General features: G+C 41.5%; 2 protein-coding genes across 2 annotated transcripts; both read left to right on the top strand.

Annotated features, from left to right (window-relative positions):
* Positions 1-67: 67 nt before the first annotated feature.
* On the top strand, positions 68-5987 carry opn4.1 (opsin 4.1). Its single transcript, XM_048251587.1, has 4 exons — positions 68-1479; positions 1563-1677; positions 1792-1897; positions 2222-5987. The coding sequence occupies exon 4, from the start codon at positions 3811-3813 to the stop codon at positions 5320-5322; it is 1512 nt and encodes a 503-aa protein (XP_048107544.1). The 5' UTR covers positions 68-1479; positions 1563-1677; positions 1792-1897; positions 2222-3810; the 3' UTR covers positions 5323-5987.
* Positions 5988-6371: 384 nt separating this feature from the next.
* tmem53 (transmembrane protein 53) lies at positions 6372-8186 on the top strand. Its single transcript, XM_048251601.1, has 3 exons — positions 6372-6537; positions 7048-7151; positions 7260-8186. The coding sequence occupies exons 1-3, from the start codon at positions 6483-6485 to the stop codon at positions 7956-7958; spliced, it is 858 nt and encodes a 285-aa protein (XP_048107558.1). The 5' UTR covers positions 6372-6482; the 3' UTR covers positions 7959-8186.
* The last annotated feature ends 16156 nt before the right edge of the window (positions 8187-24342 follow it).

The following is a 24342-nucleotide window of genomic DNA, read 5'->3' as shown; positions in this document are numbered from 1 at the left end:
GGCAATTCAACAAAACACCAGTGAAGGAAGGTGTCTGCTTGATGACCCTAATCAAATGCTCTCGAAGGCTGCCTGGTTTTTAGCCCACAAAGGCTGCTTTGTGGTGATTTTGTTTTTGATGGTAAATAGGCTTGGTTGTTGATTGGCTGCTATTCACAAGGAATTTAACAGCTCTCCCGTGTATATCCAGAAAAATAAAACACTGTCGGATTATCATATTGCGGTCACAAAAGTATAACAAAGGTTTGAATAAGTTGATGTAATGCCTAATGTTGATGTTTGGTGGGTGGATGGGTTTTCATGTTTCAAAATAGGAAGAGATTACAGGATTGACTCGGGCCATTTGACCTATGGGGCAAACAAGGGCTTTGCGCTTAAAATGAAAGCCAAATCCCACCAGAAATCCCATAATGTCAATTGGATTATCCCACCTGTATTTCAAAGTATCCGTAGCCTTGGAAATGCATCTGCAATTAGAGCCAACTGAGTTTTCAAAGAGTAGCCTTTTTAGTGTGGTAAACTTCAGAATTGCAGCAGAAGGTTTACTTGTGTCACTAACAGCTATAGTATTCAACTTCATTAAGTTCCACCGACTGTTACACAGCCTTGCTTAATGAACTTAGTCACACCGAGTGCCACAGGCAGCATATATCACCGTCTATATCTTATCTACCCGAACCTGAAGAGGAGCTTTGTTTTTCATTAGAGGGGGACAGGATGGCATGGAAGCACCGCAAGATTCAAATGGATATTTAACTCGAAATAACTATATCGTGCGACAGAATTAGGCTATTTCTCTGTAGGCACAAGCCAGGGTATTTAATATTGTTTATATATATATATAAGTAGTTTTTGTGTATTACTTTTGTGGATTTGCGCGTATTTTAGTCAGTCAGACGTGTAGCCTACAGTCTACACTAGACTTTGTGGAATGGCGAAGGAAGCGACCCAGGCGCAAAATCCGCATGTTCGAAATTGTTGGGTTTTGGGTATTGAACGGCTGATTGTAGACCATCATGGTGGCGTAGATGATTTCTTTGAAATAAGAGCCGAGTGGGCTGACAACACTGTTCTAGTACTGCGTCGAAGCTGGTTCGATTTGACAAGAATTTTGAAGAAACTGAGAGATTCCTTTCCAGAGGAAATTGAACCTTCCGCGGAATCACTTTTACTTGAGGGTGTGTAACCAGGACTTTCTTGAGTTGACCAATTGACTAAAAAGCCACTTTCTCTGTCGACTTGGTAAAAAATAATTTAAACTGTATCCATACAATACAATTGGCACTTTATTTTGTGTAAACAGCTTTTACAAAGCTGTGTGAATAGACCGCTTAATTGATTATGAAATAACGAAAAAGTGGCAATGATGATCAAATGCTTTGGTTAGGTCTTTACGGAATAAAAGAAGCGGAGGACAATGAAGCCAAATTGGAACGTGTAGAGGGATTCCTGAGAACTGTGGTCACTCTGCCAATCAAGGTGATATTATTAACTTAAAATATATTAGGGTATGCAATTGATAATTGCATGTTTGTTTACTGAAAACGAAAATGTCTCCACAGTACTCCCAATCAGAAGCAGTCCTAAGCTTCTTTGAGGCATCCCATTTGGACTTGATGATCGGGAACAACCTGGACCCCACCCAGCTGCTACTCTACTCTCCTATCACCATTTCAGGTTAGATGTTATGAATGAAAACATTACGCAGTAGACCATTTCTGCCATGGATTTTTTTGTCAATAGGCTGTTTTGCTGGTGCCAGTTTTATCAATATATGTTTGACTTTTTCAGAAATCAGGAGGTCAAATGGGTTTTGTTTGGCTAATACAGAAACCATAATCTGTGATGCCTGCTCACCAGCTGAACAATCTCTTCCCATAGGCTCTATGGGGCATGTGTAAGTATTGACACTCTCCTTTGATGGACATTTAATGGGGCACGAGTGTACTTGGGAATTTGCCTGTTTTTGTTGCATGTTATCATGGCCCTCTGCTGGTATAGCATGATATTGCCTTTGCTCTCACAATCAACTTGAAGTTTGATCCATATTCACAACAACCCCGACCACTGAATTTGACTGGCACCCAGTCCAACTAGAGTATTGTCAATGCACCTGAAGCTTTGAGTTGTCCTTTTCATTGCCATCACCATATAGCTTCTCTCTCACTTCAATATACATTAAAACCCGATTTACTGTGGTTTTAAATGTGCTCCTATGCAGATATGAAAAGACGTCCGAAGCTGAGGGAAACAGAGAGCATCACACATTCGCTGGTGATCACAAAAAGGGAGCAAATCCTGACAGCGACATCGGTCATATTAAGAAGACGGAAGCAAATCCGATTATGAAGCCACCCCGCCAAGGCATTGCCCCTGAAGTGTATATGCAAAAAAGCAAAATGACATACCTCCACATGGAGGCCCATGAGACAGACATATTGGAGTAACTGGACCGACATGAACACTGACATAGGAAGATTTACAGCAGCTCTGTAGGCAGCTACTCCATTATTAATCATCACCATCACCCTCTAAAAGAACACTTTTCTACTTCATCTTAACCTTCTTGTAATTCAGATCATCAGTTTTCATCAGTTATGGTCATTTTTTCTGTTTCACTACTTTTCATTATATTTCATACTTGAATTTAATTTTGAATATGTTACTAACTATGAATTGTTGAATCTTATGTCAGTGGTTGGGAGTATAGACCTCAGGTTCAGATCAAGTTATAATCAAAATTACAGCTTCAGTATGTTTATGTAATGTGATTCATATGCATCACACAATGTGTGCCATGCCATGTTAGATACATTCAAAATTGCATATATTGATGAATATGACATTAATGATCTTTGTACAGATACTGTGTATTTTATAAAGACATTTGTACCACAATCAATGCCAGACAGGAACTTGTCACTTCTGAACAACTGCATATGTGCAAGAGGCGTTAACTATAGTGAGCTTTCAGTGAACTCCTGGTCACCAAATTAGGTTAAAAGCAGGCGATTTCTGTGAAAAGCCCTGTTGTTGTGCAGACTGTGTGTGACTCCTGTAGGTGGGGAAGTGCACGGTTAGTGTCCAGGTCAGTGAGCAGTTCTCAGGACCGGCAACACTAATAGGCCCCTATTGGAACGCCCTGCTCCACATTTTCACACACTGGACAATTGATTTGGCCCTCTGCAGTCACTCTGATGCTCCATTTCCCGTATTTTTGGAACAAAATGTGTTTCATTTATCAATGGATTGTCTGACCTCTGGATGTTTTATTTTTTTTATAGCGAAAGGGATGACCAACATTTAAAACATTACGTTGAACCATTTAATGATCTCCTGTCTTGAAATGCATATAGAGAGAGTTGTCCTTTTTTTCTGTTGGTGTTATTTATGAAATTATAGATCTGTGTATAAACTGGGTCAGTAAAATGTATGTCTGGATTAGTGCACCTCTTAGTCAGTCAATGATATTATGACGAAATGTCCAGTGTCACCGCATGAGATCCATCCAACGGCTATGTGCCCAGAGGAGCAAACCAGACCACGTGCAGGCACAATCAATACTCTGCTGGACTGACATTGATCAGCATATATAGAGCTGATGCAAAGGCCAGTGGCATGCAGACTCACAAAGAACACATTGGACTGTGCGTGCAGAAAGGGGATGCTCAGCCACTTTTAGCAAAAACTAATACATTTTATTTCTATTTCTATGTAGTTTGAATTGAAGTAAAACAAAACTAATTCTCACTCTCTCTGTCTCCATTCACTTGGTTTTACTTGCGGCCTTTGTATAGTAACAGTTGTGCCATGAACTATCACCCTTCAAGGAAAGGCCCTCTCTGTGGCCAAGGGGACCCAAACTGCACTGAGGCCTTCAGCGAGTCTCTGGCTGTTCGGAGCTACAAGATGAACGACGTGCCTCACCATGGGCCCATGCAAAGCCACCATACCGTGCTGGGGCACCCGTTCCCCACCGTGGACGTGCCGGACCACGCGCACTACATCATCGGCACAGTCATCCTGATGGTGGGCATCACAGGGGTACTGGGCAACTCGCTTGTCATCTTTGTGTTCTGCCGGAGTCGGAGCCTGCGGACGCCGGGGAACATGTTCGTGGTGAACCTGGCAGTGGCTGACCTCCTCATGTCGATGACGCAGTCACCCGTCTTCTTCGCTGCCAGCATGCACCGGCGCTGGGTGTTTGGAGAACGTGCTTGCGAGCTGTACGCGTTCTGCGGGGCGCTCTTTGGCATCTGCTCCATGATGACTCTGACCGCCATCGCCGCAGACCGTTGCCTGGCCATAACGCAGCCGCTGGTGTTGCTGGGTCAGGTCAGTCGCAAGCGCGTGGGCATGGTGCTGCTTTTCGTGTGGCTTTATTCCCTCGGCTGGAGTTTGCCCCCCTTTTTTGGCTGGAGTGCATACGTCCCCGAGGGCCTTCAGACGTCCTGCTCCTGGGACTACATGACCTTTACTAACTCTGTGAGAGCCTACACCATCTTCCTCTTCACATTTGTCTTCTTCATCCCATTGGGCATCATAGGTGGCTGCTACTTGTCTATTTTTCGGGCGATCCGAGTCGCAGGAAAGGAAATGAAGGAGATCAACTGTGGCCAATCGCAAAAAGTCCTTGATCGCATGAAGTGTGAATGGAAGATGGCCAAGGTGGCTCTGCTGGTCATCTTGCTCTTTGTCATCTCCTGGTCGCCATACTCGGTGGTCGCCCTGACCGCCACTGCTGGCTACTCTCACCTGCTCACCCCCTACATGAACTCTGTGCCCGCGGTGATCGCCAAAGCCTCGGCCATCCACAACCCCATCATCTACGCCATCACGCACCCCAAGTACCGCGCGGCCATTGCCCGTCACATCCCAGTTCTCAGGGTGATCCTGTGCTTGGGGGAGAAGGACATCCGCTCGTCCTTCAGCTCCAGCAGCGGCATCTCCTCGCGCCGGCCCACTCTCAGCAGCCAGTGCTCTCTGGGCGTGGGTGTGGGCCCCGGTGCCCGGGCCAGCGGCCGCTGGGGGAAGACCCGCCTCTCCTCAGCCTCCGACACCGACTCCTGCTGGACGGAGAGCGAGGCCGATGCATCCAGTGTCAGCTCCCTCCCCGTTGCACGGCGCGTCTCTACGGAGATATCCCTGGATACTGCGGTCCTGCCTCAGCAGCTGGGTGCAGACACAGTCTTGGGACAGAAAGCCATGGTAACTGACAGAGTAAATAACCTGTCTGTGAATGCGGCCGGAGCTGGCATGCCAGATAGTATAGAGAGTACTGCTGCATCTGATGGCAAAGCTTTCCTGCTTTCTGGTGACTAAATGTGCAACAACAGGCAAATGTGTAAAGGCACTGTACTTCCTAGGTCCTCATTTTGTATTTTGTTTTTCATTTGATATGACATGCATTATATAGATATGTTATTTTGTATGTACAAGAGTGGTGCAGATAGGCAGATGTGTTATTATATATATAAAAATCATCCATACAGGTTTACATACAGGTCTACTCCTTTTTTGTCTGCAGTCATACATTTCAATTGCTACTTGCAATTTACAGTGTCCGCTTTTTCTGTAAGCTATAGTGTTGTCAGCATTGGTTTATCTTGTTTTTATCCACTGAAGACTTGGTTTGTAAGTATAGAATGAAAGTTTTATTTTGTATATTTATATAGCCTACAGCTCTGGAAAAATTAAGAGACCACTGCACTGACCACTTCTGACGTCATATAGTTGCTGAGTGACATTCAAATGAGTTGATGGTCATATTTAAATTTGCAGTGGTCTCTTAATTTTGAATATGACCTTCAACTCATTCGAATGTCACTCAGCAACTGTAGGATGACAGAAAAATGATCAGAAAAATGTGCAGTGGTCTCTTAATTTTTTCCATAGCAGTGTTTTTCATTCTTAGCTGGCTAAGGAAGGCTCCCAAAAGTTTGTGCAGATGACACAATTGAAAAAGCTGATGAATCCATTCTAATAAACATCTACAACCATCAAGTGCTCCAGTGAATTATTAAGGTATCTACATTTCCCTGCACCTCTCATTTTTTGACCCTCAATTATTTTAATATTTATTTTATTGTCATGGAGTAGTTAATCATCAAGATATTTACGCATGGGATAGACCTATAAGGTTGGCTGCCTGGTGAAATTAAAGGATGGAAACTCTGTTCCCAGGTGAAATCATTCCAAAATGTCAAAAGGACATTCATCAGTGACGTGACAAAACAAACAAATAAATACATAAATAAAATGTGTCACTAGGCTATGTGTGTGAGAACACCAAGAAAAAACGAATAAGTTTTAATTAAGCGAACAAGCGGAACTGACTAACATCATTCGTTGCCTCTTGTCGGACCTGATTTGATACTCATGTGCTGGACAGACTGGCCAAGTGTCATTTTCAAAGAAAAAGAGAGACGCGTCCAGTTGTGATAAATGGCACAGAGGAATCTGTGATTGCTGAAGACTTGAATATGGGAGATGACGACATAGACTACAACATAGTTTTCCCAGAGACGTTGATTTCAGGTGAGCATGGTGAAAATGGTTACATGCTGTTGCAGTTAGCTAGTTAGCAAGCTAACGTTACCTGACATGTTATGGGAGATGGCGCAATAGCTAGCCAGCCAGCCAGCCAGCTAACTGTCATTGACAACTGAACCTGCCGGTTATGTCGTGTTACCTTGTTAGCATGATGTTTTTTTTTATGTTCATGGTCTACATTCTTTGAGAAGAGAGAAATGACAATTGGCAAATGCAATTTGTGTCTCCGTTACTTCTGGCATCCTCTGGTTCTGGCAAACAGAGAACGTCAATATTCCCATCTCATGATGGGTGTGATTTTGTATCGTGCATGTTGTAGACTAATAATATTAACGTTGGGCCAATAGTAGCCATTTGCATCATGAAAATAACCTGCCCTGTCTATCTTCGAGTCAATGAGAATGACATGACAAGTTTCTAGTGTAGCCTACGTACCAGTCACTTTGTCACCCATTGTCTCTTTGGTCTGATGGGCTTATGTTATTTTTGTCCTAGAGAGGCACTGGCGTGGAACAAAGGAACCAATTGTAATATTGCTGGGATGGGCTGGTTGCAGAGATAAACATCTAGTTAAATACAGTTCAGTCTACACACAACAGGTAGGCCTAACACGAACACATTATGGTGCATGTTGTTATATTAGGTAATGTTGCTGTAAGTCTTCATGTAGGCTACACTGAAGTCAACTTTGTTCAACATTTTTCCAGGGATGCATCACCCTCCGCTATACAGCCCCTTTGAAAACAGTCTTCATCTCAGAGTCATTTGGTTACAAGGAACTGAAGCACACTGCTTTTAAACTGCTAGAGACACTATATGATTACGAGGTGGAGAACAACCCAATTATTTTCCATGTGTTTAGTAATGGGGGGTTCATGCTGTACAGGTACATTGTGGAGCTTTTACAGAGGGACCAGCAGTTCAGCAATCTCTGTGTACTTGGTGCAGTGGTGGACAGTGCTCCAGGGAGTGCCAATGTGAAGGGGGCCCTTCGTGCGCTCAGAACCACCCTGGGACCCAACATTAATGTGTTCCTGCGCTACCTCCTCATGGCTCTGTTTGCCGTGACGGTGGTCCTCATTCGAATTGTCCTGTATCCCATAACCAAGTACTTCCACAAGAACCACTATGATGCCCTGATGGACCGACCAGCTCCATGGCCTCAGCTTTACCTGTATTCTCGAGCTGACCCGGTGATTCGGTATACAGATGTGGAACGGATGGTCAGTGTGCTCCAGGGGAAGAACCTGTCTGTCCAGAGTTTCGACTTTGTCACACCAGGCCACGTGAGTCTTTTCAGAGACTTCCCTGAGGATTATTCTAGACGATGCCTTGATTTTCTTAACAGCTGCATGACCAACTCAGAAGGGACAAAATTGAAAAAGCGCCTTGTTATACAGAACTGAAAAATAAAAAACAAAAATCTTGAAAATAAAATGAAGCTGTGTGTGTTTTGAACTGCTGTATTTACCATTTGTTGTTATCTTACACTACTGAAGTGTAAAGTCTATGAATTTTATATGACTTTGACTTTTGACTAATAATATTCTTTTTGTGAAATTCAAATGTAATCTGCTTATTTTGATTTCTTTATGCTGTCTGAAGCTGTGAATAAAAACAACATTGACCATTAATATGTATGAAGATTTTGAAAGAATGTGTTTATGTACTTGACACTAATGTGCCTTCTAGAAAATAAAAGCCTTTTTGTTATAATTTAATTTAATTTAATTTTACCAGGGAAATTCCTCATTTAACATTGTCCAAAAATGACATTGTACATAATGACATATATAGCCTAAAATAATTTCCTCACAAGTATACATACACTTACATGTGAGAGTGGTTTGTGAAGCCGTGGCCTACTGGTTAGCGCTTCGGACTTGTAACCTGAGGGTTGCCGGTTCGAACCCCGACCAGTAGGCACGGCTGAAGTGCCCTTGAGCAAGGCACCTAACCCCTCACTGCTCCTCGAGCGCCGCTGTTGTTGCAGGCAGCTCACTGCGCCAGGATTAGTGTGTGCGCTGAGTGTGTTTCACTAATTCACGGATTGGGATAAATGCAGAGACCAAATTTCCCTCACAGGATAAAAAGAGTATATATACTGTGTGTATATATATATATATATATATATATACAGCGGGGAAAATAAATATTGAACACGTCAACATTTTAAGTACACGTAAGTATACTTCCAGTGAGGCTATTTGCATGAAATTTTCACCAGACATTAGTATTAACTTAGGTAATCCACACATATAAAAAAATCCAAACATTAATGTTCATAAGTAGAGTTATGAGTAAAAAAGTGGAATGCCACAGGAAAAAAGTATTGAACGCGCCTACTGAAATTTCTTAAATACTTTGTAGAAAACCTTTTATTTGTAATGAGAGCTTCAAGGCATTTCCTCTATGACGAAGCTAATCAGTCACAGTATTCAGGTGTGATTTTGGCCCATTCTTTTAAACAGATCATTTTAAAAGAAGAGGGTCCCTCTTGTAAATCCTGATCTTTAGGTAACTTCCAAAACTGTTCAATTGGATTTAAGTGAGGGCCTGAATTTCCTTTCTCTGAAACCAAGACCGAGTTTCCTTTGCTGAATGCTTTGGATCATTGTCCTGCTGGAAGGTCTAGCCATGTCTCATCCTCATTGTTCTGGTGGATGGCAAGATTCTCCCAGAAAAAATGGCTCCATTCATCATTTCTTCAACTGTATGAAGTCTGCCAGTACCATGAGATGAAAAACAGCCCCACACCGTGATGCATCCACCTCCAAACTTCACTGTTGGTATGGTATTTTTAGGGTGATGCACAGTGCCATTTCTCCTCCAAATATGGTGTGTAGTATGACATCCAAAGAGTTAAATTTTGCTCTCACCTGACCAGAATACATTCTCTTAGTATTTCATAGGCTTGTCCAAATGTTGTGTAGCAAACATTCAATGAGCTTCGACATGTTTTTCTTCAGTAATAGAGTCATGTGGGGTGAGCGTGCATAGAGGCCATGGCGGTGGAGTGCATTACCTATGATTTTCTCTGTAACAATTGAACCTGCTGCCTCTTTCTGGAGTGGTCCTTGGCTCTTAGGCTACACTTCTGACTATCCTTCTGACTTCCTGGTCAGAATTCTTGTGAGGAGATCCTGTGCATGGCCGATTGATGATGCAGTGATGTTCCTTCCACTTGTAGATAATGGCTCCTGCTACTGCTTACTGGATGATTCTGAAGTTTTGAAATGCATCTGTAACCAGTTACATTGATATGTTTTGCAACAATAATGTTGCAAAGGTCTTGGAAGAGCTCTTTGCTTTTACCCATCATGACATGTTTCTTGTGTGACAACTTGGTAACGAAACACCTTTTTATAGCACATCAATATGTACTAACCCATTAATTTGCACAGATAGGAGGGATAATTACTCTCTAACTATTCCAGCTCGTTCCTTGCCATTCCTTGCCTTTGTGTACTGTTTTTTCTTAGTGTGTTCAATACTTTTTCCCTGTGCCATTCCACTTGTTTACTCATAACTCTACTTAGGGACATTAATGTTTGGATTTTTTAATATGTCTGGATTACCTAAGTTAATACTAATGTCTGTAGATGCGAATAGCCTCTCTGGAAGTATACTTACTGAAAAAAATGTTGACGTGTTCAACACTTATTTTCTCCGCTGTGTATATATATATATATATATATATATATATATATATATATATATATATATATATATATAAAAATGTGTTTTTTAAGATGTTTTGTGGCATGTGTTTTCTGAAAAGTTGTGTTTTGACCCTTACAGCCTTTCACAGACTAGACCAAAAACTAGAGACATTAGAGATGTTACTTCAGTAGAAAGGCCTAGTATGGTTTGTCCAGAGGAACAAGATACTCTCAGTATGGAACTAATCCACGCACACACACACACACCAGTGCTAATGACGAGTAGGACAGGGTGTGCCTGGCAGGACTGTCATTATCAGAATAACAACAGGAAGACGAAACTTAACAGAAAACTCAAATAACACTGAATTTCTCCTGGGGTCTTTCATCCCACCTCAGTTCGCACACTGTGCACGTGTTTGGGATTGAAGGGGGCCTGCAAAATATCTAAACCGAGTTCGGGCAGGACGTGAATGTGGGAGGCGGAGTTCAGGTTGTCTCTAGCCCAATTTAAGCCCTGCATTTAGGCCATATTGACATGCTGAATGCTCTAACAATATATGCTTATCTGTTAATGATAACTCACACCGTTCTACTTTTGTGTCTCAATATAGTTTTTTGTTTGACTTGATATAGGTGTAGGGATGTATAGGCCTATATTGTTCATTAATGAGAACATACCTGAAGCACAATTCACAAGGGTTGCTCGCTGACATGCCATTTAGGGCCGTGTCCCAGATGTTCTGACTCTTTGCATTATATTCCAGGAGGGAAGACCTTTGCCATTTCTGACATTAACCCTGATGTGTGTGGATTGTAAACAAACTTCCAATGAGTTGTCTCAGATGCACTCCGCCTTGAGGCAGGTGAAATCTGTCTCCGTTTGCTCCAACCTGGCCATGGTGAAGAGCAGTAGGGTTTCAAATTGGTCCGACAGATGCTTATTAACATGTGACTGTCATGGTTGACATTTGGTGGGGAATCATTGGCATTTGTCTCCTTAGAAAACTTGCCTCAGCACTTTCTGTATAATTTAGAACCTCCAAAGAGAAACGAGACAGAGAGAAGTTTATACATCTGTCGAGACAGATGAATAATGGCTCAGTGGATGGCACAGTGACTGGCTGCTTTTGCTATTGGGCTGCGGCTGCCTATGTGTGTCTGAGTGATTTGGATGGACATCAAGAGGATGTAGAAATTCCCTGAGTGGAGTACTGATAAAAAAAAGAATGTAAGAGACTGGGTAAATATCTTATATTAATTTTGTTGATCAAATATATACATATATTCTGAAACAGAGATATTCAGTAAGAGGTCCATGCCAACTATGGGTTATTTTGGTTGTGTATCCACTGTGCTGGTCCAATTGGAGCTGGTCTCTCAACACAGTAGACTAGTCTTTCTGCAGCTGAGCCATAATGTTTCGTGTAATGCTGATGATTTTTGTTTGTGTCTACAGTGAAGTTATTTCAGATGCATTTTAGATTTAGTAAATACACTGTAATACAGATCAAATTACAGTTGAATTTCAGCATGAATTGACACTGGATATAATTGTACTGCAGAAATACTCCTGTAAAAGCAGTAGGGGGCAGCAATTGCTTTCATACACAGCTTCTTTGTGCACCACATTGTGTCTGTACAGTAGATGTGTTAATGTTAAAAAGCACATCTTTCCACACTATCATCTTCTCCACTCTCATACTCATCCTATAATATAGCATATATTGCTTTATTGATAAGAGACTGACATATAAGGAAATTTGGAGCAAATTGTATTAGAGAAATTAGTTTGCACAGATAAAAGAAAAAAAACCCTAAGGGTTTCACAAAACAAACATCATAAAGAAAAGCTGTTTTAGATTAGCAATGCCGTTAAACACAAATGTGCGGTTAAACCTGGGAAAGGGTTGAAACAATCGCATGGCCTTCAAAGAACCTCCATGCTAAACACTTTATTATTGGATTCCATTTCTGTGGCAGCAGCACTGTGTAATTGACAGCTCGCTGCATAATGGCCAAGCCTCTGAAAAGTCCCAAAATTACCCTGGAAGTTAATGAAGTCTCACAGTGTGATGAAGGAAAATTGTGGTGGAGAGGGGTCAACAGGCCTCTTCAGCCCCCTCGTCCATGGAAAATGGCCGCTGTCAAGCTCCGCGCATTAGAGGAAGCTGAATGCTCATGCCGAGAAAGCAGGCCCAAAGATGAATGATACTGAGCGCTGCCACTTGGCAGATGACTAACATTTCCTGCCTCTGTGTTTTAGGGTGAGATTCGCTGACATTTTTTTTCCTCAGAAAAAAATAGAATGCTTCTTTTCACGTTCAATATATGACCGTGAAATGGTTGGAATGTGGATTAATAAAAAAAAAAATACTTCAGTGATTTCATGTTGGCGAGGTTCAATTTGAACATAGTGTTCACCTCTACTGTCACATTCTACCTCTGCGTCAACTTTTCGTGCCAGTCCTCTCTTGTTGTCCATAGGTGGCAGTGCTGGGCAACACCTTACTGAGACTGAAGAACTAAAATGGGGATATTCAGTTGAGGAGAAACTGACCATATCCAAATACAGTACAGTTATACAGTGGCCTGAGGTTGAAGACAAAGACTTACAGCCAAACCTCTATTAAAATGCACAATAGAGACAGAAACATCGGTAGCTTTTATTTCACTTCCCCGAGACACTAACAGGTGTATTGGCCTAATATTGTATTAAAGCTAAGTTGAGGGTTTTCTCGTGAAGGAAAGGTCCCTTTATAGATGTCACAAGATTCATACAGTACATATATATTTCTGACACAGTTTTCATCTTAGGAGCACCATGTGCTATCGCATTATCGATTTTATCTTTCCTGCAGCTTTGAGGATTATTCTATCTGACTTCTGTAAATGTCATATATTTTGTCCACAATGCCTCTTTATATGTTTTGAGTTGACAGGAAAACCTCTTTTTTAGGTTAAGTCAAAGGCCTTTTGAACTTCAAACAACATAAATGCAGGATTTTCCGAACTGGTCTCGTTTTATTTCTAAATCCTTCTAGCGGTAGATAAAAAAACATTTAGTAGAATCATTAATGTCAACTTCATAGATCACTTGCCAAAATAACCTAAAAATTCCAAAAAACAGAAATGTATTTATCAAATTATTTATGAAAATCTCTAGATGATAAATGGTTGGTAAATGATAGCATTGTCTAAAGTTACCATAGACAGCTTCAGACAGACTTTCAAAGTCCTTAATGTCTACTCCAAAAAAATCTGTTAGTGTTTAATTAAAGGATAGGCTGTGCGGTCGTGCTAAAAATAAAATCCTATAGAAAATTAAAATTGAATCCTTTCACGTTGACTACATATCCAGTCTACACACCCAATAACTAGTTCTCTATTAGAAGAGCTCTTTAAAAAATGCTTCTGCCAATACTTCGCAATGTGTTCAGATAAGTCTGTTGAAAAAAGACAGAATGCAAAGCCCCATATAGTCAAGTTAACATAACTAAAAGGGAAAATATTTTTTTACAGTGTAGTGTCAGTCTTTTCCTCACAGTTAATCTATTTTTGTTTTAAATGGCAATTTGTAATCTAGTATAGCTACCTAGATTACATATTCCAAAAAAGTTTGCACATTCTTTAATTTGTTTATTGCTCTTAGCATGAATATTGGGCCTTTTGCAGGACCACTTTCTTTCTTGGAACTGCACAGTGGCAGATCAGTTCAGTTCCCTTAATTCTTCCATCTTCCTCGTGTCTGTGACACCTTCTCCCCTCACCGCCTTGTTTGTTTGGTGTCAGGAGACAGACAGAGCCCTACACCCCCTTGTTTGTCCTTCCCTCTCCTCCTCCATTACTCCTCTGGCACGTAAACCCTGATGGCTGCCCTGACTCTGAGCTCAACACAGCCACTCTCTGGCCCTGCTGCACTCTGTCTTTCTCAGTCTTTCTCTCTTCTCTCTCTCTCTTCTCCCTTCTCTCTCTCTCTCTCTCTTTCTCTCTCGCTCTCTCTTTGGCTGAGGTGATGTGTGTTGTAACACAGCAGTCTTGTGGCCTGTCTTCCCCTAATGAGCAACGCGTCCCACCGAACCAGTCGAGGACAGAAGTGGCCCCCCTCCCAGCTGGCATGAAAGGTGGGGGGTGGTTAGGGGGGTGGGGGGTTTGAGGGATTGGGGTGAGACCAAAGTCGTCTCTGCTTTGACAAACTTGAAAAGGTTCCCTGGTGTTTAGACAATGGATTGAAGACTCCACTGAGGAGGGGGCGAGGGAGTGAGTGGGATTTTAGTTGGACTAGGCATGAAACCAAACTCCCAGCACCACGCGTACAAGTCCTCCCACCCCACACACACACACACACACACACCCACACACCCACACACACACACACACACACACACACACACACAAGCAAAACCCCACCTCGCCTCACCGCTCGACCCCTCCTCCACATCAGTTCTGCACTTATGAGACGGAGGGAGGGAGTAAAGAGAAGACAGGAGAGGAGAGGAGAGAGAGCCCACAGCGCTCGGAGTGCGGGGCGAGTGAGGCGGGTTCAAAGTGCCTCTCTACTTTGCGCGCGCGTCTCCTTCAAGAGAACACCTCCGGCTCATCTAGGACCCATCTGACAAGCCACGGGGCCTTGTTAAAGTGCTGTCAAATTAAACAATACAAACCACGTGAAGTCAAACAAAAACACACACACACACACACACACACACACACACACACACACACACACACACACACACACACAACAACAACTGTGTGCTATACCATGTCAGGCAAAAACATCCTGTGTGTGGATGTGTCTTCGTGTTCTGCAATGTACAACAATGTTCATGATGGATGCACAATCATGTCTTCCATGTCTTCAAGAAATTGCTACATTTGAGAGGAAAACAAAGAATGAATGTGTGTGTGTGTAGGTGTCTGTCTGTGAGATAGGAAGAGTATGTGTGTTTGTGTTTAATGTGAGTCAGAGGGAGTGAGTCACACACACACACACACACACACACACACACACACACACACACACACACACACACACACACACACACACACACACACACACACAGGTGGGGAGTGACGGGGGAAGCATAGCTAATGAAGGGAAGAGAAGCTCTCCTGCCTTGACAGGCTGCTACTCAGCAGCTCACAAAAGCCTCGCACAGACACCACGCACGCACACATGCACGCACGCACGCACACATGAAATACATCACAGCCACACACACACACACACACACACACACACACACACACATTCACGTATGCAAACACATCACAACCACGCAAACACGCTCACACAAACATGCACACACATGCACACACACATGCACGTATGCACGAATGCACACACGCACACACATGCACACACAAACCAGATGCCTTTTGATTCTGCACCCAGACTTGTCATTTTAGCTCCTCATTGGTTGGTTAACTTCTGAGACGGATACCTTTGATACTGCGGTTGTGCTGTTGTGTCATGTTTTATTTTCTTCTGTGGTAAGATTACTTTAATTCAGTCCGCTGGCAAAGTAATTTCCTCCTGTGATCATTTTTGCACACCCAAATGTGAAATTACTTGGTGTCAGTTAGGTCAGTGTGGACACACTGTGTACACACATAAAAAACCCTTTGTGTAAAACTGTTTTTAGATAACATATTTTCATATCCCCTTTAGAAAAGAATTCTATTTAAGTAAACCCTGTCTTACCAATTGTGTAACATTTCAACAGTTCAAATAATCATTTTTGGACATGTTTCTTTGTGCTTCAAATTATTGATACACATCCTGCCATCTTCTTCCTTTTTTAGTCGTCCGGACAAATTGGCCTGAGGTTGGTTGAAGCATAATAGATTATGTTAATATGAAGGACCTTTGTGCTGAAAAGCACTGGGCTTGACATCATAATAATCCTCCTTGTGTGTCTAAAAGGGAGGGAGTGTTTAACTTTGGTCCCATTAGTAAAAACCTTATGATTTATGCAGTTGCCGCTAGACTAATATCTTTAGAATTTTGCCTGGGAAGCCGATTCATCTTTAAGAGTGATGAGGGGAGGTTGCTCTCTATGCAAAACACATTAAGGCTAAATGAGGAGTCTATTACTCAAATCGGGATGATAATCCGTTAGCCAGACCTCACTAACTAAGCAGATTTAAATATGTCACCAAGATGATAGCTCCCACTTCGAATGAACTTTACTTTTTATAAAAGATAAAAACAAACCTCAAGCCATGAAAGCCACGAAACAATGGTCATTGTTTAAAATAACATACACATATTCAAATTATGCATCAAAAATTGCCACTCCAAATGTGCTGCACTAATTTCATTGATACATCACACCAGTCATACATGGGTTCTATCAATCAATCAATCAATCAATCAATCTATCTATCTATCTATCTATCTATCTATCTATCTATCTATCTATCTATCTATCTATCTATCTATCTATCTATCTATCTATCCATCTATCTATCTATCTATCTATCTATCTATCTATCTATCTATCTATCTATCTATCTATCTATCTATCTATCTATCTATCTATCTATCTATCTATCTATCTAATGAGATTACATCATAGGAACACTTTGCTAACAAGAAAGCTTTCCTTTGTCTTTTTTTCTTTTGAACATCTTCTTTGGTGGTAGTATTTTTTTTTTAATTTCACCATGTGGCATGAAATGCAAAACTAATTATTGCCCATTGCCACCTGTCAATTGCCCATTGCCCACACACTATTTTAATTATTTTTTCTCTTTATGTACAGTTTTTCTCAGTCGCTTTGGTGCTTTTCTCACATCACTATTAACATTTGCACAGCAGTTAGTGCATTTCTCAAAACAATTAGTGCAAACTGCAAAACCTAGTGGATAACCTGCAAAAGCACGTCACTTGCTCAACATGGATAGTCCATTCCTCAAAAGTAAGTATTCATGTCAATGAAACTGCCAGTGTCATCAAAATGAGAAGTCTTGACACCATTGTTTATGAACAAGATAGTCAAATGGCTTTGTCATGTTTTCATTGTGACAGTTTATTCTCTCAGTGTTTTCCAATGCAAAAAAAAAGGTCGGTGACACTACCTGAACATGCTCAAGACAGCACTATACACTACTTGTACAGCCATTTGAAAACTACAGTAAAGTTACACATTGCTGTAGTTAGGGGAGTGAGTACAAGACACTGAACGTACGCTTCACATTTTTACTGTATATGCTCTTTGCAATTCTACAGCATTGTGACAGAATTTGATAACTAGTTCAACAATTTTGTATGTATTGACTCTAACAATGAAATGAAGACTATTAGTTTTATTGGGAACGACAATTTAGGATCCATAAGTATAGTTAATTTTGACTGACATGACATAAGCAAATGATAATGTTATAAAACAGCAGAGAATTGTATGAAAGCAACTGAAAGCAAATGTCCAAAAGCATTTGCAATTTGTTTAGAGGAAGGAGAAATTGCTACTATGATGTGCACAAATGACTAAATGTTGTGGAGGTTGAACTAATAGTTATGAGAATTTTCATTCTGATCTGAGAAAAGCACCAAATAAGCGACTGAGAAAAACTATATAAAATATAAATATATATATGAAATAGATATCCTGTATGATTTTTGATGTTCTCTCTTATTTATGTACAAATCACAAAATCATAAAAACAACAATAAAATCATCAAAAAATAGTTTGCAGTGGAGAAGAAACAAACACACGCACAAAACTATAGCACAGATAGAGCTTTGTGATGTAAAGACTTGGAATGTTTTACCAGGCTTCATTAGACCAACAGACTTGTCTGTGTACTTTGATCATACAGATGATATGTTACAGTGGATATACATTGAATGTGAAGCTCAGCTCAGTCTACATGACTGAGTTGAGGTTCCAGCACTTGTGTGTACTCATATTCTCCACCATTCATATTGTCCAACATTCTTTTTTTTTTCCTTCTGAAAAGGAACCTCACACATACAGTACGTGGTTAACATGCTGTATTGACTCTGTAAAATATTTGGTGTGTCATGTTTTGTAGTTGGTTCTCTGAGGCCTACAGAGCAACACACCTTGGGCTAGCAAAATGGGCGACCCTTACAAGGCAGATCTTGTTTTGAATGGCCATTTGGTACTAATTAATGGACTGCGGCCCATTCCTGGCCCTGAATTAAACACAAATGGCATGAATTAAACATGGGCATTCTTCATCCTGGCACAGCCTGAACTCCGGAAGACAAGACAAAAAAAAAAACATGCTGGAATGGCCGTGACCGTGGATGCCATGGAGGAGCTAAATGCGCGTCGGAGTGCACTCCACTTCACCTTACCCCCTGCGTACAAATTGCTACCTTCAGTGGCTGCCAGTGGCATTAGCTCCCAACAAGATCACCTCAGCTGACAAAAGTTAATTTGTGCTAACGATGCTTTATTCCTGCCATTACATTAAATCATCTTGTACCGACGCTCACTGTTTGTGTGCGTGCCAGCAGGATTCCATCCCCTCCAATGTCGTTTAAATAATAGAAACCTGATTTGCGAAATATTACAGGGACATTACCTGATTTGAGCACTATTTGCCCAACCTCTGGCCAAGCCTAAGTGTTCCGCCCATTAAAACTCCTTGGTGTGGTCATTTAAAGGGCTGGAATCCATCGTGAACACAACCCATGAAGACCTCATTACAGGAAGTGTTAGCACAGCAGTTTCTGAAAACATTGTCTAACTGCTCTTGTCTTACAGGGGAGTCGGCACAGCCTGAGCTGGGCTCTAATGAGGGATGGATGAGGCCTCGTCATTATTATGCATTGTGATCTGGACACCTGATAGGAAACACTTGTCCTTCATTTGTGTGTGAGTCTCTCAGAGTGCAGGGGCATTAAAAGAATGCTAAAAAAAAAATTTGAAATTGCATTTCAAGGAAGTTTATGCTTGTTTGAACAAAGACCTAAATGTGTTGAAATGCAGTTTCTGCATCACAGCAGTCTCAACCATTGTTAATGCACTCTGGTATTCTGGAATGCTCTCAGCAAAAGTCTTAAAATGAAGATAAATAAATATGATTAAAATACAGGCTCCATAAGTATTTTAACAATAGGTGTGAATTATCCTGCAGTTGATATTTTTTTCTATGCAACATGTAGTAAATTGGATTTTTTGGTTTGCATGAAGCAGAAAATTATTGTAGTACAATTTTTACTACTTAAATTAGATAATGCAGGTTTTTTAGATGCCCTTAGTATATTTCTGAGGTAATTTTGTAAATTACAATGTGGACCTGCAAAACAAATACTACATAGTGCACAGTATACATATTACACACATTAGTAAATGAACAACAGAAATTCATTTTTATTACCAGTTTGCTATTATTGTTCATTATACACCACTTGCCTTACATGACTATTATTACATCTGGGTCCGATATCATATCTGTTGTTGCCAATTAGTTTCATATGCTGTTGAAAATATTGTGCAAATGCAACCTCAAGAAAAGTGTGTTATCTTGCCACGCATGTAGCAAGTAGCTTCATCTGAGGCAGCAAATACATGTGAATGCCCCGGTGCTCAGGCCAAGTGATGTAGTGCTGATTTACAAGACCATCCCTCTGGAAAAGCACTTACAATGAGAGATTCCTGCAAGAAAAACTGTTGACTTTTCACATTCTGGGAAAGCGCAACTCATCAAAGATCAACGCTTAGGCTTCAATCTCATTAGTGCTTGATTAATGAAAGGGTCTGAAACATTATATTAAACTCTGCCGCACATCCGCGAAGAAGCAATTTTACAATTGGTTTAGAATTATGGCTGCATGTACCGGTGGTTCTGTTTGAATAGGATAATGTTCATTTGTTATCTTTAATTGTTCCTGGGGAGGCTTTTAGTAGGGGTGAAATATGATTAGATTAGAAAATGATGCCTTCCCATTTGGACCAAACAGACATGAATTATTCCATTTGGACTGTTTTCAGAGCTGTGCTGGATCATGCTGTGAGGGGGGCTACAGAGAGCCTTGTCTCATGGTAACATCTGAGGACATGGTGCCGGAGTGTGAAACTATGCAGAATTCATTTTTACTAAGTAGTTATACTTGGAATTAATTATATTTGTTAAAAAGGAAGAACGACTTAGGGTTGCCACTCTCCTTGACACAAAAGGTTTTTAAAGCAAAGGATACAGTTAAAAATCTTGGTGTCTGAATTGACATTGTTCTAAATTTCAACGGCCAGCTAAACAACAGTTAAATTGTAACTATAAATAATACTATATTATTATTTAGTATAAATTAATAATTAAATTAATAATTGATAAATAAATAATAACGAAATAAGCTTTTTACCTCCTCAAAAACATTGCCAAACTTAGAGGTCTTATGTCAGAACATGATTTAGACAAACTCAATCATTCATTTATCTCCAGCAGGGTTCATTAGCCTACTGCATGAGCTTTTTACAGGCCTCCTTAAAAAGACCATCAAACACCATCAGGTGAAGAAAAAAGCTTCACTCTCCAGCGTGTGTTTATCCCCTCTGATCTGTGCCAGTGGGTCGAGGGGTCCTAGACGAGCAACTCATCTCATGCTCATATATTCACATCCTCTTCATCTCGCGCCACCCAGTATCTTTAAAAGCACTTTCCCCTGAATACTTTTCGAACCCTCGTCACAAGACTGCCTCTCTAGTCTCTGAGGAGTCAAGTCGTGCAGTACTCCATATATGACTGAATGACACTGGAGATGCTGGCCCGGCGACGGGGGCTTGACCCCACAGGCAGACTCTGATGCTCCTGGTGGCCGACTCCACAAGTCAAATGACAAGCTCATCATTAGTCTGCTGTTCACATCAGTCATGGGTTAACCTGATACCATGCTGAGCTTGACATTTAGCTCTTTTTGCTTCTCAGACAGTTGGCTTTGTATAGATTTGATATTTGCAGAGATGTGTTCCAACCAGACACTGATGTTATTAGTGGCAGTAAAAAAGGTTGGGTTTGGACTCCGGCAGACCTCTTTACTCAGTCCAGGAGACTGTCCTCAAACATGCCTGAGCCGAGAACAAAGAATAATAATATCCAAGAATGTTGAAGAGAAACTGCTGCTCCATAATACACTAGACATCCTTGAGGGACACTCTCTTTCTCTCTCTTTCTCTCTCTGTGATTCTCTCTATCTCTCTTTCTCTGTGTCAATATAGGACCAACCCCCTGCAACCAGGCGCCCGTCACTCCATTCCTCCGCCTGTACATCAGATGATTTACCCTCAAACGGGACAGAGTTACATTAACGATTAACCATTAACATTATCGCTTGTAGGACTCTTGACACCCAAGGAGTTAAGTAGCTTTCTGCATGGGCGACATGTGAGTTAAACATAATAAAGGTAATTTACTGCAAGGCAAATTCCATAGCTAAAGGGTTCCCATGTTAAATAGCTCGGTGACCTTTAGCGGCTGATTACATAAAGGAGGCACAATCAGATTAGGCCAGGGAGGGAAAGGTCAAGCGCGTTCCCAGCAGTGGCCATTTGAGTCTACCTGGAGAGAGATCGTCTCGGAGCGGCAGCCCGAAAAGTGCCTGGCGGCCCCCCGACGGGAGGAGGCAGTTAGCCTCTGTGCCCCAAGAGCCATTTGCTCAAAGGGCAACATCGGATGTGCTTGTGTATTTGGTTCATCCTTTAAAAAAATAAAATATATATATATTTTTTTCCAACATCTTCCGGTGGACCAGTATAGCATATATGAGCATCTTCAAGATCACTGGTTTCTTGTAGAACTACGCGTGAGGGGGGTTGGATTTTTTGGATTTCACTGCTACGTGGATGCTCAAATGTCACATTTGATGTTTGGATATATGATGACAGCGGATGTCTTTGATGCCCAATTTTTTTTTTTGTTCTCTTCGCTTAAGGTCTCAGATGCCTTCTCAGATGGCCTTTGTTTTGTCATGAATGAAAGAATCCCCCTATGAAAGAACCACGCTAGCATGTGCTATCAGGGCAGTCTTGTATGGATGTTATGACAGGCATCACATTGTGTGTAATTTCAAATTGATTTGAATACCACTGCCAAGACCTTAGCTACCTGCTGCAAACCCATGCTCGTGATTGACATTTGAATTTATCGTGCCCTTTCCCCTGTCTGTCTCTGTCTCTGGTTTGCCTCTCTAAGCCTTGCACCTATTCCATTTCTACTGGGCTCTGATTGAGACACTGCGAGAAAACACACTACTGTTTACCTCAAATGAAGTACAGACTCACACAGTCGACGTGCACTGGAGAGGGGTGTCACTGCTCCGCGAGACCTGCTTAGTCTTGTCTGGTCGTCTCTTTTCTCTCTCGCGCCATCTCCATTTTTCTCTTCTTTTTATTTCCCATTTTCACCCATTGTCTTTGTCTCTCACTCTTTCTACCCGCACCTCCTCCACTCACTAGGAGAAATCCCACTCACAGGTAACCGTTAGGCCAGACTGCCAGAGTAGGTTAATATATAATATGCAGAAGAATGCTCATAAGGACTCAGGCTCTGTTGCCTCATGCCCCACTGGGATAGCTGTGTCCTTGTGGAAGGCACTTTGACTGGATTGCCTCAACAAACAACTTAGGTTTTTTTTTCAAATGAGCAATATGCCAAATACAGGTCACCTTGGATAATAAGCTTCTACTGAACATGAAATGCTACTCTCAATAATAACAATTTAGTTTATTCCATTTTGGATGGGTGGTGGGGTATTTGATTTTTTCCCCTTGTAAGCATATTGCCACTTGTGATACTTTGGAGAAAATGTGACATGCACATAAACACAAATACAAATGCCTTGTTATATAGAGAAGAGCATCATTCCTGAGATATGCTGCAACTATTCGGAAGTGGAATACTATATTCCAATACATGCAAATCCAGTCATTATTGTTTATTGCTTGAAAATCGCAGTGGCTAACATTTCAGTTGTTTTTGTGGCAAACATTATGTTTATGTTTATAGTTCTTAGCAGAGGCTTTTGTCCAAAGCAACTTACAATGACATCAATAAACATTAAACCAACATTAAAATTAATATTTTAATGTGAGGTCATATAGCCTTAATAAATACCAAAATTAGTAATACACTTTAACAAAATTTTACATAAACCATTTAATATATAAAGGCTGCGACTTTGTAATAATGAATTAGTTAGGTATATTGACTCTCCCAAGAAAACAGCAAAGGCTATAGTTTTTATTTTGCAATGCATTTTTGCTATCAAGCAAACAACACACAAACAATCCCTACTGAGCTCCTATCTCTACCCAAACTGCCTTTTACCCTCATACACTGACACACAGATTAATGGACAATTTTCCAGAGGGCCAACACGGACCAGTACAGAGGTACCAAATGAGAGAAAAATCACAGCTTAGAGAGCGGTGTTGTTATCAAGTGGTTGTTTTCCACTTGTTGACAGCAAAATGTATCTGTGAGGCCCTGTTATTGTTATTATAATTTCATTCCACAACCTCCTGTGCACCGTTGAGTCTGGCAGGCAGAGAAGCGGAGTGATGAGATGGGAGGGTGTGTGTGTGTGTGTGTGTGTGTGTGTGTGGATGTATTCATATGAATCTGGGTGTGTGTGTGTGTGTGTGTGTGTGTGTGTGGATGTATTCATATGAATCTGGGTGTGTGTGTGTGTGGATGTGTGTGTGTGTGAGGTGTCTGTGTCTACAGTATGTGATAATGTGTGTGTGTGTGTGTGTGCAGAGGCACGGGGGAAAGCCGTTTGTCTCTGCCGGCGCTTGTGGCGGGCTGGCCTGTCAGCCGGTTTTACGGCCTCCCCATTAAGGGCCTGACATGGTTAATGCTGATTGCGCACGGCGCAGCGAGGACCTGACAGTAACGGTGTGCTGAGTGACGCAGATGATGTTAACAAGCGGGGGGGAGGTGGCTGGGGCCTGTGTTTACAATGTGGGGGTGCTAAACCTGTCTGCGCGATAACCACCTTATCCCCCCACCCCCAATTCCCTCCCACTCCCACACACACACACACACACACACACACACACACAAATACAAACACACACATGCACGCCTCAACCCTTACCCAGTTAGCACCATGCTGCCAAGAGCATCCAGGGAAACAGTACAGCATTGTGG

The sequence above is a fragment of the Alosa alosa genome, chromosome 1, assembly GCF_017589495.1.
Source record: "Alosa alosa isolate M-15738 ecotype Scorff River chromosome 1, AALO_Geno_1.1, whole genome shotgun sequence".
Lineage (NCBI taxonomy): Eukaryota > Metazoa > Chordata > Actinopteri > Clupeiformes > Clupeidae > Alosa > Alosa alosa.
This window is presented reverse-complemented; position numbering and strand designations above follow the sequence as displayed.

Coding starts and splice junctions, on each gene's coding strand:
- opn4.1 (XM_048251587.1), top strand. CDS start 3,811: ATGAACTATCACCCTTCAAGGAAAGGCCCTCTCTGTGGCCAAGGGGAC.
- tmem53 (XM_048251601.1), top strand. CDS start 6,483: ATGGGAGATGACGACATAGACTACAACATAGTTTTCCCAGAGACGTTG. Junction 6,538..7,047: donor CCCAGAGACGTTGATTTCAG/GTGAGCATGGTG, acceptor TTTTTGTCCTAG/AGAGGCACTGGCGTGGAACA. Junction 7,152..7,259: donor GTTCAGTCTACACACAACAG/GTAGGCCTAACA, acceptor ACATTTTTCCAG/GGATGCATCACCCTCCGCTA.